Source organism: Euprymna scolopes, chromosome 20 (assembly GCF_053919585.1).
Source record: "Euprymna scolopes isolate OS-2025 chromosome 20, ASM5391958v1, whole genome shotgun sequence".
NCBI lineage: Eukaryota > Metazoa > Mollusca > Cephalopoda > Sepiida > Sepiolidae > Euprymna > Euprymna scolopes.
In genome coordinates this window covers 84,470,584-84,489,167 of record NC_136501.1, presented here as the reverse complement: position 1 = coordinate 84,489,167, position 18,584 = coordinate 84,470,584, and the positions used below count along the sequence as shown (strand labels likewise).

Genomic DNA, 18,584 nt, shown 5'->3' with positions numbered 1-18,584 from the left:
TAACATATTTAATATGATGTACAAGAATTTTATTAACTATTTTAAATGTAATCTTTATTTATCTTAATGAGTTTCGAAATTTCTTTGAATTTTTTTCTTTCTTTAATTTTTTGAATTTTTTTTTTTGCTTTTAGCTTAACTTAATTTCACCATTTCGTTTTTTTTTAGTAATAAATGCTTCTCTACATTAAAAACCGACCTTGTGTCTAACTCTGCCCTTGTGGGGAGGCAAGTAAATAGGAAGCAATATAGTGGCTAAAAAACGTTTTTTGACCACCATAAAAGCATTGCAATACATTTAAACCCTGAAGAGTTTCTGCCCTAAAAAAAAAAAAGCGCTTTAAAATAGTAAAAACAATAAAGCTTTTTTCGTTTTGGAAGAGGGTTTCAGGGGTTTCCCAAAGAACCAGCTATGTAAACACTTTACAATATTTTTAATAATTATTTAAAAAAAAATTCTTTACAATCAATTTTTATTTAAAATTAAGAAATTATTTTCTAAAATATTTTGTTTATATATGTTTACATTATTTTTTTAAGTAAAATTAAGAAATTAATTTAAAAAATATTGTTTATATCCATCTTCATTCAAAAGGGTTACTTTTCGGTAGCTTCACCGGTTCTTAATCTAAATTTTCTGAATGTCAGAACGAGGCTCGTCTGTGGGACCTACTTATCTAAACTTGACTTCTTTTTGTTCTTATGATTTTATTGGTTTTTTTTTTTTGGGGGGGGGTGCCGGAGTTTATGTAATTATTAACAGTAAAATCGGCGAAAGTCAAAATGGAATTCATGCTATTTTTAAATATTATTTTCAAGTTTAATTAAAGTTTTACAATACCCTTTTCTTATTATTTTTGTATTCTTTTGTTATTTTTATTTATTTATTTTTTGCCGGATTTAACAAACAAACAAAATGAAAGCAAAGCAAAGCAAAACAAAAAATAAAACAAAAAAATTTGGTGCTTATGCACTTATGTTACTGTTATTTTTTTTTTAATGGTTTAAGTGCCTCACCCAATGTTTGAAGAGTTTCTAATTGTTTTTTAAAGGAAAAGTGGTGAAAGTCAAAATTAGCACTTGTGGTGATAAACAAAAAGCGTGTACGTACCTCTCATGGAATGTCGTAGATTGAAACACAGTGAAATGTTATTTGGTGCTAGTGCATTTATTGATCCGCTCTATTTTTAAATAGTACTTTCAAGTTTAATTAAAGTTTTACGATACCTGTTTTTATTAAATTGTTAGGTGAAAGTACAGAATAGGTACACAACACTCTCCCGTCCCCATGTTAAGAATGGTTTTCTAAATAATGTCATTATTTCAGCACGGCTCAATTAGTGCATCAGTACCTTTTATTTTCTTGAATAAAATAAAAACTACTCCACGAGAACACTACTGTTTTGTTTTGATTATTTTTATATTAAAAAATAAAAAATAAAAATTTCAATTGCTCAAAACATGTTTTTTTCCAAAACTTATTGGGATTTTTTTAATTACCATATTTTTCATGCACATGCTCTAAAAATGTTTAAAAATTATCTACACTTTTCATGTTATAAGCTTCTCTATACATGGCCTCATCAACATGAGACCATTTCATTTCTCCTACTGATCCCGATATGTATTTCAGTCTTCTTTTAATACAAGACTAGTAGGCTTCAACATTGTTGGTGCAAACACGAGTAAGCGGATCCACAAAATTTTGTGAATGGTTTATAGTCCCGTGAACATAATTAAATTTGAAAATAATATTTAAAAATAGCATGGATTCCATTTTGACTTTCACCAATTTTCCTGTTAATAATTATATAAACTCTGGCAATAAAAAAAAATATCCATCCATCCATCCAAAAAAAAAAACCAGATAAAATCATAACAAAAATCATGCACAAATTTCAAGCCAAAATAAATTAAAAAAAAAACTAGGTCACACACGCAAAAATTCTTTCCTTGTAAAAATAATAACTTCTCCCTCAACATCGGAGCTGATGCATATTTCGCTACAGGGGTAGCGTTTGTGTACATCTGCCCTTTTTCTTTATATTTTTTAATATATAAAATAACTCATGAAATTGATTGTTATTAATTTCATGGTGCTTGTTTAATTCATGGTTAAAATATTTGTTTTGACTTTTATCTTCAATGAAAGAAATTTTTACAAAAAAAATCAAATTGTTTTCAAAATTCCCTTAATTGTATTTCCACTTTTTCGCTGAACCAATTTTTTTCGCTACACAAAAACTTTTGATTATATAATGGTATATTTCAAAACAAGAATTCCATAGGAATCTGAATTGTCCTTGGTATCGGAATCGTTAATCAACATTTTTCTGGAATCAGAATCGGAAAAAATTTAGGAATCGTCCCAACACTAGTTTAGACATTATGTTAAAAAAAGATGGCGGTGAAGAATCAGTGCAGCTCCGATCCTGAGTGTTAAGTAATTCCTAGTAACAAAGATGGCAGCGAAGAATCAAATGCAGGTTCGTGACGGAGATGACGGCAAACTGATTGAATCCAAAATTCAACAATTTTTATAGTAACTTTGGAAGCTTCTCATTGGCTGATTATTATAAATTGTGGTTATAAAAACGATTGTCGAAATCATCGAACTCTTTAGGAGTCAAAAACATTTTAAGTGCAGATAAATTGGCTGGTATTTTGGAAAAAAAATCAAAAAACAAAAGTTCACAGATAGAATTTGTCACTGTATTTTTGCCTCCTCCTACTCCTCATAAATTTCTCTCTCAACTTCCAGAACGCGTCTGTCCCTCTCACCTCTGCCAACAGCCCTTTTAGTAAAATAAACTAACTGCGTTTCATTTGCGTATGTGTGCAGTGGGCAGTGTGATCCTGTGCGATTCCATGGAACACGCACACATGGACGCTTGCTTCTTTGACTATTACATTCAACTCCACAATTAGTTTAAAGATTTATTATTAGTAGCTGAATTTTCTGTTGACAATGGCATCCATGCGAAAAATATTCCTCGTCTGATTTTAAAGAAACAGAAGCATAAGACAGACTTATATTTTAAAACACATGGTCAGAAGATAAAAAAAAACTGGCCAATTAGAATCAAATATCAAGTTATTAGATGCATTCTAAACTCTAAAATCTGACTAGCTTAGTTTTTATATTAAAAAAGTTTGAATCAACAATTAACATAACAATCAACTCACCTTCCAAATATTGTATATTTCATGTTTAAGTGAGGTTGTTTGTTGTAAGTAATGAACCATTGTGAACCATTTGTGTCAGGACCATTATTAGCCATTGATACGATGCCTCTGTTGTTGTGCTTTGAAAAAAAAAACAAAAAAAAAACTAAATACAAATATATATAAATGAATATAATAGATCTAATAATTATACTAAGTGTGATTTCATGAACGTTAATTTCCCTAAAGCTTTTTCCTATATATTTTAATTACACAAATACATGCTAAATATGCCTTAGTTTTGAAGTTGACTTATGCTTGGAAAAAATTTGTTTTACTTATTCTAATTAGTCATAAGTTATAACAAACTAAGCCAACCATCTCTCTCTTATGTATCTATGTATCTCAATAGCCCTGTCTCACTATATTGATTCAATTACTCTCAGCAGTATTTCTAGTAAGATAGCAGCAGTATTTCTAGTAAGATATTATCTGAGCAGTATTCCTAGTAAGATATTTTGAACTCTTCATAAGTTAAACCAGAAGACTAAGAAACTAATGACTATGGACAATGTACTACATCTGAAGAATGATATTGACCATATTTACATAGAATGAAGAGAAGGAGGCAAAGACTTGAAAGTATAGAAGACTGTGTGAATCACACACAAAAAAGAACTTGAAGAATACATAACCCAGAACACAAAAAAAAACTGATCATTGTAACAAGAGGCAAGATGAACAATACATAAAGCAACAAAACTGGAAACAAAAAGATGAAAAGAGAAAAATGGGAAGAGAAGCAATTACATGGTCGTTTTGTAAGACTGATCAGAGAAGAGACCCCTGAAAATATGTCAACATGGTTACAAAAAAGATATCTAAACAGGAATATATGCAAATGCCTGCATTTTGAAAATGCAGACACAAACCAAAGATAGTATGGGAAAATGAAAATTTCAAAATCCTCTGATACAAACAGATAAATTCATAATTCATCCAAGCAAGGGGACCTGACATGACAATAGTCAATGAGAATAAAAAAAAATACCCAACAAAGTCATAAATGTCATTGTCCTAGCAGATTACAAGTAAAAAAAAAAGTCAATACATGGAATTAAAAGATAATCGAACGAAAGATGGAAGGTAAACAAAGTTAATATAATACCAATAACCATAGGAGACCTAGACACAGTCTAAAAGAAAGAAAAACAAACTGTAAAACAAACTAGGAGAAATTAAAGTAAAAGAGAAGACTAAGACAATACAATGGATGGTAATGATAAAATCTTAATCAAATGTGAAAACTCACATAAATATATGCATACTAACCAGCTATAGGGAAGTTGCAAAGGAAATAAAACAAAAACAAAAAATATCATCACATGAATCCAAGGGAACTGAAACTGCAAGAAATCTCATAAATTGCCCCCCCCCCCCATCCCGATAATGTTACAGCACCAGCCTCAACTGATATGACACAAATAAAACATGGATCAAATGAGGATAAGAAAACTGAAAAGAGAGAACACTAACCAGACCTCCACTGAAAGGGTGTAGATAGTATATGGACTTTGAAGAGGCTTATTGAAACCTAAATTTTAGCAATGACCAATGGCCATTGTCAGCAAAAAATCAATGGTAAGTGACTTATGTTAATGTCAAATCATTTGCAATGATTATTGAAAAAGATCCTAGCAGTTCACAAGGAAACAGAAAAACAAAGATGTGGAATTTGCCAGAGAATTGAATGGAATACAGAACATAAAGGAAATCATTATTGTATATGAATAGTAGATACCTGTAATAAGTTTCCAGGCTTTTTTTGTACAGGCATTTAAAATTGTCGTAGACCCTTGAAAATTCAGTATGTTATTGCTATATATCTTATGGGATGACTGACCAATTTTTATGATTTCAGGTTCAAATAAACAGCTTCAGCAGGAATTGGATTACACTCTACTAAAGCCTGATTGTCACAGCTGGTGAATTTCAAAAATGCAATTGGGACGTGAATACACTTTAGAAGAACAATATGCAATAAAATTCTGTTTTAAAATTGGGAAAAATGCCACAGAAACGTATGGAATACTTGAGACTGCTTTTGGACCATCTTGCATGAATTGAGCATCAGTTTTTGAGTGGCATAAGAGATTCAAGGAAGTCTGTGAGGAATGATGAGAGGTGTGGGAGGAGTAAGAAAGTCAGAACATCAGAGTTGATTGGCTAAATAAAGAATTTCATGGATAAGGACCGTTGTGTGTCTATAGAGACAATAAGTGCAGTTTGATGACAATGTGGGAACTATACATACAACTATTCACGAGGAATTGAAGATGCAGAAGATTTATGTGAAGTTTGTCCCAAGGGTGCTCAGAGGAGATCAGAAAGAAAGATGTCATGATAACAGGGAAATGGTCGAGCTGATTAATTCAGATTCCACAGTCCTTGATGCTATGATGACCTGTGATGAAAGCAGTATCTACTGCTATGATCCAGAGATGGAGTTCCCAATGGAAGCATGCTGACTATCCCAGACCCAAGAAGGCCAGAAAGAGCAAATCCACGTAGAAACTTATTATGATCTACATGCACTAGGCTCCCACTGGACAGATAGTCAACAAGGAATACTATGGTGAGGTTTTATGGGAGTTCAGGAAGAAATTCTGTCGGAAAAGGCCAGTACTTTTCAAATCGGGTCAGTGGCATTTCCACCAGGACAATGCACCAGTCCACAATTCCATCCTTGTCACAAATGGGCATCAAGACAGTTCTTCAATCTTCTTATAGTTCAGACCTTTTTCCCTGTAACTTTTGATTATTCCCTAAGCTCAAAGAAAACCTTAGAGGCTGTTGTTATAAGACAATTGAGGAGATGAAGAGGCTGTCTTGGAGGTCATTGGCATGCTTACACAAGAGGACTTCTGTGGGACCTTCCAGAAATTGTTGGAACAGTACGACAAGTGCATTGCAGCTGGAGTAGATTACTTCGAAGAAGACTAGAGTTTCATGTGTGTAATATCAATAAAAGTGCCCATATGATAAAAGTCTGGAAATTTACTGAAGGCACCTTGTGTGTGTATATATATATATATATATATATATATATATATATATATATATATATATATATATAGTGAGTGCGGCCTGATTATGTGAATCAATTTTTTGCTACGAAAATTTAAGTTTTCACATTCTCTGGTAAAATTTTGAAGTATAAAGTTTAATTGTGATATTTTCTTCCCTATACAGAGATATACTTAAAATATTTAGTTTCATTGTCTTGTTTATGGAATTTTTCTAAAAAGTGGTGATTTTAGCCATCCAATTTGATTAAGCACGAGTAACAAAATGGGGAAAAAAGCCAGGCTTAACCGATTCCGATCGACTTCAAATAACTTCAATGAAAGGAATGACTACCATAGAACTATCAAAAAAACTTTGAAGAGATGATCGAACTATCAAAGCATATGTGGTCAATGGAATGACCAGTAGGAAAGTACCTGAAAGAACTCATTTAAGAAAACTTGATGAGAGGAATAAGCGCTGGATTGCCAGGGAGATGGTCAGAATACCCCATTCTACTAACAAGAAAATTTTCTGCGCCCCAAATGTCAAAAACTTCAAGGTACGAGATATTAAAGAGTCTTGGAAAAGTGAGGAGCTCGAAAAAAAGCCTCTATTGAGCATGAATCACATAGAAAAGCGTGTTCAATGGCTGAACAATATCTAAAGATGGATTTCAAGAATGTTGTCTTCACTAATGAATGCCGAGTGATGCTGGATGAACCAGATGGATGGTCATCTGGTTGGGTGTTGAGTGGTCGCCCAATTGCATCACAGATCCACCGACAGCAAGGCGGTGGAGGTATAATGTTCTAGGTAGGAATCAAAGGCAATGTGGTTATTGGACCATTTAGGATGCCATAAGGAGTAAAAATTGATTCCAAGGGTTACTACCAGTTTCTTATGGACTTCTTCATTCCCTGACTGAAAAATCAAACTTTTATGGAGAGAAAATCCTTGACATTTCAGCAGGATAATGCACCTGCACACAAGTCCCATTACACAGAGAGTTGGTTAAGGGATCACGATTTCACAGAAGGCAGATTGATAATTTGGCCTCCCAACAGCCCTGACTTAAACCCAATCGAAAATTTGTGGGCCATCATTAAGCGGAGAATTTATGCTGATGGGATGCAATTTAACACCTTGGATGCTCTCTGGAATGCAGTAGTGGAAGTCTGTATATCAATTAAGCTGTGGGAAGTCAAAAAATTTACTTTTGTCATCAACAAGCGTCTTCTTAAATCCTCAAAAATGGAGGAGGCTATGTTAACTCATAAAATGAAGTGAATAACATTGCAACTGTTTTCTTTGTTTTATTTTGTACTTTACTGTGTATTCTATTTATTTTGATTCTGTATTTCTTAAATAAAAGCATTTAAAACAGCAAAATAATCAATTTTTTACCTTTTGTATAATCTAACTTATTATCTTCTATATATATAAAAGCGAAAATGTATGTTCGCTTTTTGTGTATGTCCAAGAAAGCCTTTTTTCAGAGAAGCGGTCAGTTGGTTCACAACTTTTTAAAACTTTTTATATCACATGTAAATCGTAATATCTCACAGTTAATAACAGAGCTCGCCTGTCTATTTAATTTGCTCGACTTCGGAAGATAAATATTCAACAGTTTTCGCTCGCCGCATGTAGGTTAGGCCTTTTCCTATAATGTTTCCCCCTACCCCCAACGTCTTGGGGAAAAGCATTCCCGCACTAAATGAAATGCTACCCTCCAGTCAAAAGTTGACCTCATTGAGTCATTAAAACGTACACCTGCTAATTTAAGTAATTAAATAAATTCAAACGTGTTTCCGTTAGCATCTCGTGGTGGGGCAATGGTTAACGCCGCACATTTTTTTTTTTCACACTTTAATTTACAACTTTGCCTCAACGGTTCGGGTTTGGGTTCAATCCTCATACTTGCCTACCAAAACATTTTTTTTTTATTTTACCCCCCCCCTTGGAGTTTCCACACACACCTCCAAATACCCGGGCAACGCTGGGTACCCCTCGCTAGTCGTATATAAAAGTAAGTTTAATCAAAATGTTTTAAGTTTAATCAAAATGTTATGATAGTCTGTATAAAAATAATGCTTTGATAAGAAAACTTTCAAGATTTAATACATGTTTGATGAGTTATATCAAAAAGTTAAGTGTTGCATAATCAAGCTGCACCCACTGTATATATATTACGGGAGAAGTATCCAGAAACCTTAAGATTAGGCGAAATTGGAATCAAAGGAAAAAGTAAGACCATACAATAAATGATGATGATGATGATGGAAACCGCTGAAATATTAAGGAAAGTCCTTGACTGCAGAAACCAATACATAAATGAATAAATTCTAACCAGTCATAGATAAATAGAAATGGAGGGGGAAGCAAAACGCACACATGCAGTATCATGATATCACAGAAAATTATTGTGAAAGTTAAGAGAGGATGGAAATACTAAGGAGAGAAAGACCCAACAAAACCTCTACTGAAAAGGTTCAAGAGTACTTGAACCTTAGAGAGGTTTATTGTCACTCAAATTCCAGAGAAGATCCATGGGTGTTACTAGCAAAAATTGATAGTAAATAGCTTTTGGGCTAACACAAAATAATTTACAATTATTATCAAAAGAAGTGAAGAATGCTGAAAATCTGAGGAGAAACAAGCAGGATGCAACCTGGCCTTTGGGCCGAGATCAGTGTAGTATCTGTTCTGGCAGATACTGCACTTCAATTTCTTGTTCTCTGTCAGTGGAGAAGTCCTTCACAACTGAGACAATTTTTAATTTTTTTTCCTTTTCTCCACGTTAAAAACGACCCTGGTGTCTAACTCTGTCCCATGGGGAGGTATTGTAAATAGAAACATTACTAGTTATTGCCAGTGAGCAATCACTGATAACAACCTGTGTGAAAACTTGTAACAAGTAAAATGACAAAATTGATATAGAAATAAAGAAATTTACCATCTTTTTAGCATTTTGGCTAAAAACTAACTTTAATATCAGTTCTGATACAACACTTCATTTTTTTAGTTCTTGGTCATGGAAGGAGAAATCCTTCTAGATTGATGCAATTTTTATTTTTGTCTCAATCCAGAGTGCCTCTTTGGAGAAACTCGATTTTCTGCATATAAAAAAAAAAAAAAACAACCTTGTGTCATTTTTTTTAATATAAAGTTTATTTCATGGTATATCAACCTTTTGCGGGTTAATCAATACCAATGCAGAATCCCTATTATAGACAATTAATTGAACACAAGTTGTTATTTTTTTGTATCTATAACTGAGGGGGGTGGGTGGGGCATGTTTATATCTTCTCCGATAATATTAGTTGTAAATGACCTCAATAGATGTAAATGGATTCATTACTTCTGCTGATGGTATTATGTTTATGTTTTTGTTGAAATTTGTTTGTCACTTTGTTTGGTTCTTCTACAGAATTTTAATCAAACAAAACTGAAGCAGATTTATATAAACAGGCAAAAACCACTGGAGCGTTTATCCAATTGAAAGATGAGAAAAAAATCCTAGCAAATGACAAAGACGTAAAACGTAAATTGATTAAACCGAAAATAATTTTTTTGCCACGATTGACTGTTACTTTTTACCTTGACCTTAAACTATGTACTAATTAATTGCTTGTTGATGACCTTGAATATTTAAAAAAAAGTTTCTTGGTCTTAAAAAAAAAAAAAAAAAAAAGGGAAAAAAGTATCTAAATTTTGTAATTTATTCATTAAAATCTCCTTCAGTTTTGATAACAGCTTTTATGTGTGATATGATTTGGGTACATATTAGGATTAATTGGTCGTTTCTCATATTGGACATTACTCTAATCATGGAGACTTTTAAGGATTATCTAGTATTATGAGGGTGCGCATGAACTTTTTTCTATGCGGTATGAATCACTTGAAAGAATCAGGTGTTCCTTGTTTGTATTGGACATTAGCAATAGAAACTTCCATCACATTTTTTAAACAATGTTACATTTAAAATTAAAAGTAATATTAAGAAACTAATGTTATCAGGCGCTCATTAACCTTTTCTCAACAATGGTTCATATATGTATACTCAGTTTCAAATCCTTACTTTTAAACTTTCACGATATTCATCTTCAAATTTATGTCCCCAAATGCTATTTCCACCTTTTCCGGTACCTAGAAATGTTTAAAAAGAAAAAAAGAAAGAAATATTAAATTAAAAAAGATTGTTTGAAAAATGTGGTTTTAAGCAGTGGTAAAAAATGAGTTCTTGCTCTGAATGTCTTACAATGAGAAATCAGAGATTGAAAGCCAATTGAGCACCTTTCATGGAAATAACAATAACATCAAGAAAATCTAACAATGTCTTTTTTGTACTCTATCAAGGCAAAATAGAGTGCTCTGAATGGCACTTACCCAAGATGTGGTAGCAGTACACCATCTTAGGATGACTCTCTGAATGTAAGTGAAATCTACACTTTGTTCAAACTGTCACACGGAACAATTTGGTATAAAACAGCATATGATTTTTAACGCTTTTTCCTTCACCCACAAAGTAAAACGTTCAATGTTTGTTGAAAACTGAAGCAATCATGTCCCTTTTTATCTTCCTGTTTTGATTTCAACCCATCAAGACTTGCTAAGTAATAGCTTGTGAAAAGCCTCACCTCCAACCCTTCCTTCTACACTTCCACCACCATCATCAGTGGAGCAAAATTTAAATTTGGGTGTAAAAGTTAACATCGGAATTTCCTTGTAAAATTAAGCAAAAAAAGTGAAAAATTCTAACACAAGTTAAAAGTTTAAGCTGATGTGTACCATTGTCATCATCGGTTTAACGTTAGTTTTTGTATGCTTGCATATATAACTGTTCTACATCTATTAACTCATTAACTTTCATTCATTCTTTTAATGTGACCATACCACTAACGTCTGCACACATCTCCCTACATTATCTAGATTTAATCTTCCTCTGAGGTCATCAGATCTAAGCCTGTCTGTTGTTTGAATTGAATGGATGTATAATGTGAGTGTTAAACACTCACATTATACATCCATTCAATTCAAACCCAAGGAATGTTTTGAGTAAAAGAATTGTGTAAGAAGGAATTGAGTACACGTGTTTATTTCATCTGGCGTCATGTGTTTACATGCGTGTAAATTAAACAGGCATGAAGAGTGTGTCTGTTTTGTTAGTGAAAGATTGAGTACATAGATTTGTTTAGCAACATGTATATGCGGTTACTATGTGTAGTGCTTCGAGAAAGTTTCTCATCATGTGTGTTACTATCCAAATTAACTTCAGTCAACTGTAAATTTTTTATCAGTAATGAAAAAACATTATTTTTATAAAAAAAAAGAAAAAAAAAGAACTAAAAACACTTGAACAGAAATTACTGTGAGCAGTGTCAGATATTATTATTATTATTATTATTATTATTATTATTGGATACTCATTGTTTCTAGTACTCCTACAATTATTTGTATTATATTGACTTTCTTCATGTTCCATATACCTTTCTTTTCTCTGGTAAGTTCTGCATATTTGCTTCATTTTCCTGTTTCTTTGATCTTCACCCTATGGTCTGCCTGAACAGCAAAATCTATAATTTCCATCATTCTTGTTAATTATTATCTCTTTGCTTGGATAAGTTTATCTGTTTGTATTCCCATACCCCCAACCGATTTTGTGGTTTTTGTATTCCAGCTCTCTCTCCAGTTTGCACCATTTGTCTGCATGTTTGGATTGTAGTTGTTTGCACAATTTCCAGGGTACTGCTTTCCTCACACAGTTGTGTCTGTTCTTGTATTCTTTTTGGCCTTTCTTTTTTTGCTGCATTCGCTTATTATATGATCCATTATTGCGTCTCTTTGTGTGCAAAGTCTACATTTGCCCCCCCCCCCCGTCCCCAACAACAACAAAAAATTAATGGGAAGTTATGTGCATTTATACTGTATTCTCTTCAAAAATAAATATTTATATTAATTAAATTTATATTAATTAAATTTATATTAATTAAATATATATTAATTAAATTAGGCAATTTCAAGCATGTCTGTTCATCTTTGCTCCTTGCCTCAACATTAATTACACATTATTATTTGTTCTTTATTATTAATCAATTAGCATTAAATACTAAAACTTTTTTAAATTCCTATTTCACAAAATAATTACAGAATAAAAGCCACCAAAATTACTTTCCATTTCTTTCATAAACAAGTCAGCTATTTTTTTTTTCTTTTACTCCAGGATGGGTACAGCTAATTTAATATATATAAGATCTTTGCTATGTTCCTGGATTTTTGACCTGTAGTGTAGTAAATAAAATACTTGATAAAATTCAGTTGTAAGGAGGTTGAAGGTTCAATCCTCAGTGCAGGCAATACTAAGAATGCAGTTGTGAATTACTCAGGACTTCTACTCGCTTATGGCTGATGGAACATGGATTAAATAAAGGGTTTTGTTCGAAATCTGTACAAATTCCAGAGTTTGACAAAAAGATTTTGGAGTTTGACCAAACAAATCTCAAGATGAGAACTGTAGTTCAAAGAATTTAAATAAGATGAAATTTAATATAAGCTATTTTTTTTATTACATATTGTGCGAAAAGTTTCACTTGATGAATCTTACAAGTTGTCTTACCTGTGGGGTCACCAGTTTGAACCATGAAGTCTTTGATGTTGCGATGGAATAAACAGCCATTGTAATAATCTGATGCACATAAAGCAAGGAAATTCTGAAGGTAAAAAAAAAAACAACAAAATCTACAAGAGATGCTGACTTGAAACACATGCACTGAAAAAGAAACACATTGCACTGAAGAAGAAGAAAAAAATTTCAATGGTGTACTATATTACACTTGAATCTGTGTTTCTCATCATTGCATGGTTCACACATTTTTTATAATCAATTATTCAAATTAAATATGCAGGGAGAGTAGTATACTATCTGTCCTGTAGCCATATCATCTATAAAAGTATCAACTCCTCTATTTTTTGTTTGTTTGCAGGAGGGAAGGGCATTCGTCATATCATTCTATTAGAGCCTCACCTCCCCAAATGAAGTCTGTAAAAATTTTGTTATCATTATTTGTTTATTTAAATACAAGATTAATAATAGTAAATTTGAAAAAATAATTATATCGTGTATAGCTGAGAAACACACACAGAAACATGTGAAGCAATCACATAATTGTACACATTCAGAGAAATGTTTATCCTAAAAGGGAGCTAACTCCCCTTTTAAAATTAAAGTGATACATTAGGAGATATGTTCCTTACATTATTTGCTAAAAATCATGATGCAGCGTTTTAGTTTATTATTTAAATTTGACTACATTATAACAATCTTTGGTAATTGTGCATAAAACCAGACCCTAACTTTCAAACATGGCGGCAGGCCTGTCAATTGAGGTATGGAAGCACAAAATGGATACAATACTTCTGCTATTCTTCAAAACTGATTATTTATATATTTGGGCAAAATATTAAGATATTTTTTGCTAAAATATATTTTTTCAAACATAGTTACGTTTCGTTTTTTGTTTTTTTTTCAAATATAGTTACATCTTTTTGAAATGTACTTTTTAAAAATATACTTTGAACCTGCACAATCTATTACGATCATCACCGATTTAAAAATAAATGTTTTGCAATATCATCTACTGGATTCATACTCCTTATGTTGTTTGAATTTAATGTATTTAACATATGTGAAATATTCACATTTTAAAACTGTTAAACTATTTTTATAGTTAACGATGTTTATGTTAATTTTTTTTCAACCCTTATAATAAAAATATATAAAAATATGTAAACTTTTTTATCAATTAATTTTTTTGCATCTCTCAATTGAGTTATGGAAGCACAAAATGAATATAATTTTCAAATATGTGTTTATTTTTTCAACCTTTATAATGAAAATATATAAACATACGTAAACCTTCTTTTATCAATTAATTTTTTAATCGCATATCTTTTCAAATAACTATGTTTATTTAAGTTAATATGTTATATATTTTGTCAAACTGTTTATATATTTTAAAATATATTTATTTACAGAAACAGGAAAAGAAAACAATGAATGTGTCACATTTTACAGTTTCAAAAAGGTGAATGTGCAACAGAAAATAGTTTGATGCAAATATTTCACATATGTTAAAAAAACATTAAATTCAAACAACATAAGTACAAATCCAGTAGATGATATTGTCGACACATTTATTTTTAAATCTGCAGCAATCCTAATTATATTTGAAAAAACAAAAAAAACAAAACGTAAATATGTTAGAAAAAGAAAATATATTAACAAAAAATATTTTAATATTTTGCCCAAATATATAAGTAAGCAGTTTTGAAGACTAGCGGAAGTATTGCATTCATTTTGTGCTTTCATACTTCAATTGACAGATCTGTCACCATGTTTAAAAGTTAGAGTCTGGTTTTATGCACAATTACCCAATCTTTTTAATCAGAAATAGCTAAATTTTAAAGAAACCAAGACAAAATACATTATTTTCTTGAAAAGAACATGATGAAATGGAGATAAAAACTAACTCAATAGTCATAATCAAATACTGATATGTTGGATACATTGCTATTTAGTTCTAATTTTGAATATCTGACAAGATAACTTTATATATTAGATGTCGAGGAAATTATCATGAGGCATGATCACCACAAACAAAGTTGATATTTGCATAATTAACCTGAACATGATAATAAAGATGAGAGGGGTGCCACATTTTTTTGTTTCAATTTTTTATGCTTCAAGAATCTATTCTGGTCCAAACTCTCTGATCTTCATTAATGATTTTCCCAATGAAATTTTAAAATCACTTGTTGATATATATATATATATATATATATATATATATATATATATATATATATATGCAGACTACACAACTGTCAATAGCTGCATTTTGAAGAACATTAATGACCAAGAACTTGCAGATTATATTTTCATGATGTAATGGGAAAAAAGTAACTTGTTAGCTTTACCACCTCTAAAACTAAGCTTCTCTCTTTTCACTGCCAACACTTAGATTCTTGTTTAGTTCTGATTGAAATTAATGGCACTCTCCTTGAGGAAGCGCATTGTTTTGATAAACTTCTAGAATTAATTTTCACTTCCAATATAAAATCAAAGACATATTCAATTCGTTAAGGTTGTTGGAAAAATGTTTGGCTCATTCTACTGCTCCAGAAAGTACTTGACACCCGATGCAATCCTCTACTACACTCTTTCTTGTCATGAAAATCAACTTCACAATTTAGTGAGAAATTATCTGTTCTTTACGACCTTTTTATCACAAAAGAAATATTGCGAGTCTTTCTTTATATCATTATTTTCATGGAAGGTGCTTGACTGAGCTCCAATTACTAGTTCATCCCTTGTAAAATATTCATAGCAAATTGCCATCATAACTGTAAAAATCCTTCCCCCTTCTATATGTCTAACTCAAATGGAATTTCTATGAACAGAGTTTCTTTCAAAAATCTGTGGAACATATTATCATCAGACTGCTTTCTTGTAGACCATAACATGGTCCTCTTCAAATCTAATGTCAACAAATACTTGTAATTAAATTTTGTTCATTCTAATCATTTGCAATCCACTCATGAAATTTTTCATCTCTCAACTAACAATCCTTTTCAGTAAATATTATCTTTGAATGACTTTTGATTTTGATAAGTGGTGACTCATTGGTAAAACAAACAAAATAAAAAAAATGCAATGAACAAAATTCAAAGATTTATTACACCTAAAGAAATAGCATATATTTTCAACAAATTAAAAACTTATAGATTTAATTATTATAATGTTTCTATTCCAATTTCAACATCCACAGTATATGTCTGTTATTTCGATTTTCATTCATAGTCCCTAATTCTGACTATCTTGTTGACTAGTTTCTTAAGAAAACTAGTCAACATTTTAATCAGAAAATTGTTGGCCTTTTTGAAAAATGTTAAATTTAGAATAGTTGATATTGCATTTTATAGTTTTGATAGTGATACAGGAGCTGGGAGTTCCTTTTCTAAAATGCAGTTACCATATTGGATGTGTTGTGTCATTTAGGATAACAGAAGGTCATAATATAAAGGAAAAAATAACAATGATGAAATAATGATAATGATGATAATTGAGTTTGCAAACACATGCATTTATTTCTTATTATATATATATATATATATTTATTTATATATATATATATATATATATATATATATTTATTTCTTATTATATATATTATTATTATTATAATTGAGTTTGCAAACACATGCATTTATTTCTCACAGAGAAAACAAGTCAAAGACAAATCTAGGATGAACATGATACAGTAAAGGATGAACATGATACATTAAAGGATGAACATGATACATTAAAGGATGAACATGATACAGTAAAGGATGAACATGATACATTAAAGGATGAACATGATACAGTAAAGGATGAACATGATACATTAAAGGATGAACATGATACATTAAAGGATGAACATGATACAGTAAAGGATGAACATGATACATTAAAGGATGAACATGATACAGTAAAGGATGAACATGATACAGTAAAGGATGAACATGATACAGTAAAGGATGAAAATTACAGACTTGGTTACTAACTAAAGGGTCCATATTAAAAGTTCCTACATGTAATCAAAATAATATGGATTGTCAGGGTAAACAGAGTATAGATAATGCATATGCTATGTAATGTGAATGCAACACTTTGCATTATCTGAGAACTATTCTGATAATGAATTCTGTGATCAGCACAAAAGGGCAATGTTTTAATGGCTAACTGTCTGGGAGTCCCATCTAAATGACCAGAAGTGAGATCTGACAACACAGCATCAACAATGTGAAAACCATGTAAAAACAGCTAAGTCATAGTCAAGAAGGAAAGCAACTTTCAATTTTGAATCTTGCAGCTTCATAGTGAAAATTTTTTTAATACTTCAAAATTGGAGAGTTCATTGTCTGGTTGCCAGTATAATTCAGGGGAGATAGCATGAAAATTGTTCAAATGACGTAATGCTGAATATACCAAACCAATAGTGTAAAAACTTGTTCCATTATTATTTATTTACTAGCAGAACCTGTTGAAATTGCACAAAAATGAGAAATATATTTAATCAACAAATATGTTTTGATAAAGCTGATGTTTTTCTGGATAGTGCAAAAAAAAAAAAAAAAAGGTTTTCGATAGAATACCCAATAACACAGCAAATATGAGTTTATTAACATTTCTATGAAAATAGTGCCCATAAGACTGACCCAAATGAGATAAATTAATAATTACTAATAAATATTCAGAAAATAATATCGTGTTACATAGTTCAATACAAATAATAAAATCACATTGTAAGAGACAATCTTTAATTTACTTCTTCAGTCTAGCACCTGTTGGCAGACAGTATTCTTTTTTTTGCCCTGTTTTTTTTTTTTTGAATATTCCGTTTTTTTTATGTAACATTTCGCCAACTTCTTTGACTACTACACTCACACCATTACAACAATGATTACATATTATAATGATATTCGAAAATAAGGCTACATCAAAAAGAGGTCAAACATATACTTGTGAGGGTTGTCAGATCAGTGTTTTTAAAGTCGAATTTCATGAATTTGACCTTTTTTGAAATAACGCACAAACTAAGGAAGAAAGCAGCAGAATATTATACAGACGTCTTACACGCATTTGTAAAAATAACTTTGGAGAAAATAACTATGAATAATTTTGTGTTTTTTTATTTAGGTTTAATAAGAGAATTGCATGGTTGGGGTTAGCGTTAGTCATTTATTAAGTTTTGAAAAAATTAATAAAAAAAAATGGAAAATAAACTCAAATGATAATCGTTTTTTATTACTATTACTTTCTTACCTCACAGGCTTTTGGAACTTGTTCACAAAACAATTCAATCTTGATTGATCCAACATCAGTTCGTACAGTTACAGACTTTGAAAAATAAAAAAGAAAAAGAAAAAAATTTAAATAACTAAAAATGTAAATTTTCTTAAAGTTTACATTTCCAGAAAAATTATATTTTTCAATTTCAGAGGTGTTATTTGGAATAAATTTGAAATTACAAACATTCATTTATTTATGAAAATCAAATTTTGTTTTGGCTATAAAAAATTGACTAATATATATTCTTGTTCTTCAACTATCCTGAAAACTAGTTCAGTCTGTAAAAGACATAATGGGCCAGAAACTGTACTGAGTAGTGGAAATAGTCTTGACTTGTGTTCTAGCATTGTTGTTGGAGAAAAGTATACCACCTTCCAAATTCCAATGGCGAGCACATTGTTTTCATGAATAGAAACCAGCTTTCCTTCTTTTATATTTCTTCACAACCTACTAATACCAA

The 18,584-nt window shown here is 31.1% G+C and overlaps 2 protein-coding genes across 6 annotated transcripts in view; one reads left to right on the top strand and one right to left on the bottom strand.

The window, feature by feature from the left end:
* LOC145241507 (peptidyl-prolyl cis-trans isomerase-like 3) overlaps window positions 1–18,584 on the bottom strand; it is an 86,657-nt gene that overhangs the window by 6,960 nt on the left and 61,113 nt on the right. For 4 of the 5 annotated variants that reach the window (XM_080104542.1, XM_080104541.1, XM_080104539.1 and 1 more), the window contains exons 2-4: window positions 18,098–18,172; window positions 12,848–12,941; window positions 3,187–3,305 (exon numbers count right to left, since the gene is read on the bottom strand). In XM_080104542.1, coding sequence (XP_079960668.1) covers window positions 3,187–3,305; window positions 12,848–12,941; window positions 18,098–18,153 — 269 coding nt within the window. In that variant the 5' untranslated portion in view covers window positions 18,154–18,172. Of the gene's footprint in view, window positions 1–3,186; window positions 3,306–10,312; window positions 10,381–12,847; window positions 12,942–18,097; window positions 18,173–18,584 lie in introns of all 5 variants that reach the window. The other variant, XM_080104538.1, reaches the window with a different exon arrangement.
* LOC145241506 (mitochondrial tRNA methylthiotransferase CDK5RAP1-like) overlaps window positions 1–18,584 on the top strand; it is a 93,562-nt gene that overhangs the window by 27,509 nt on the left and 47,469 nt on the right. The window lies entirely within an intron of this gene.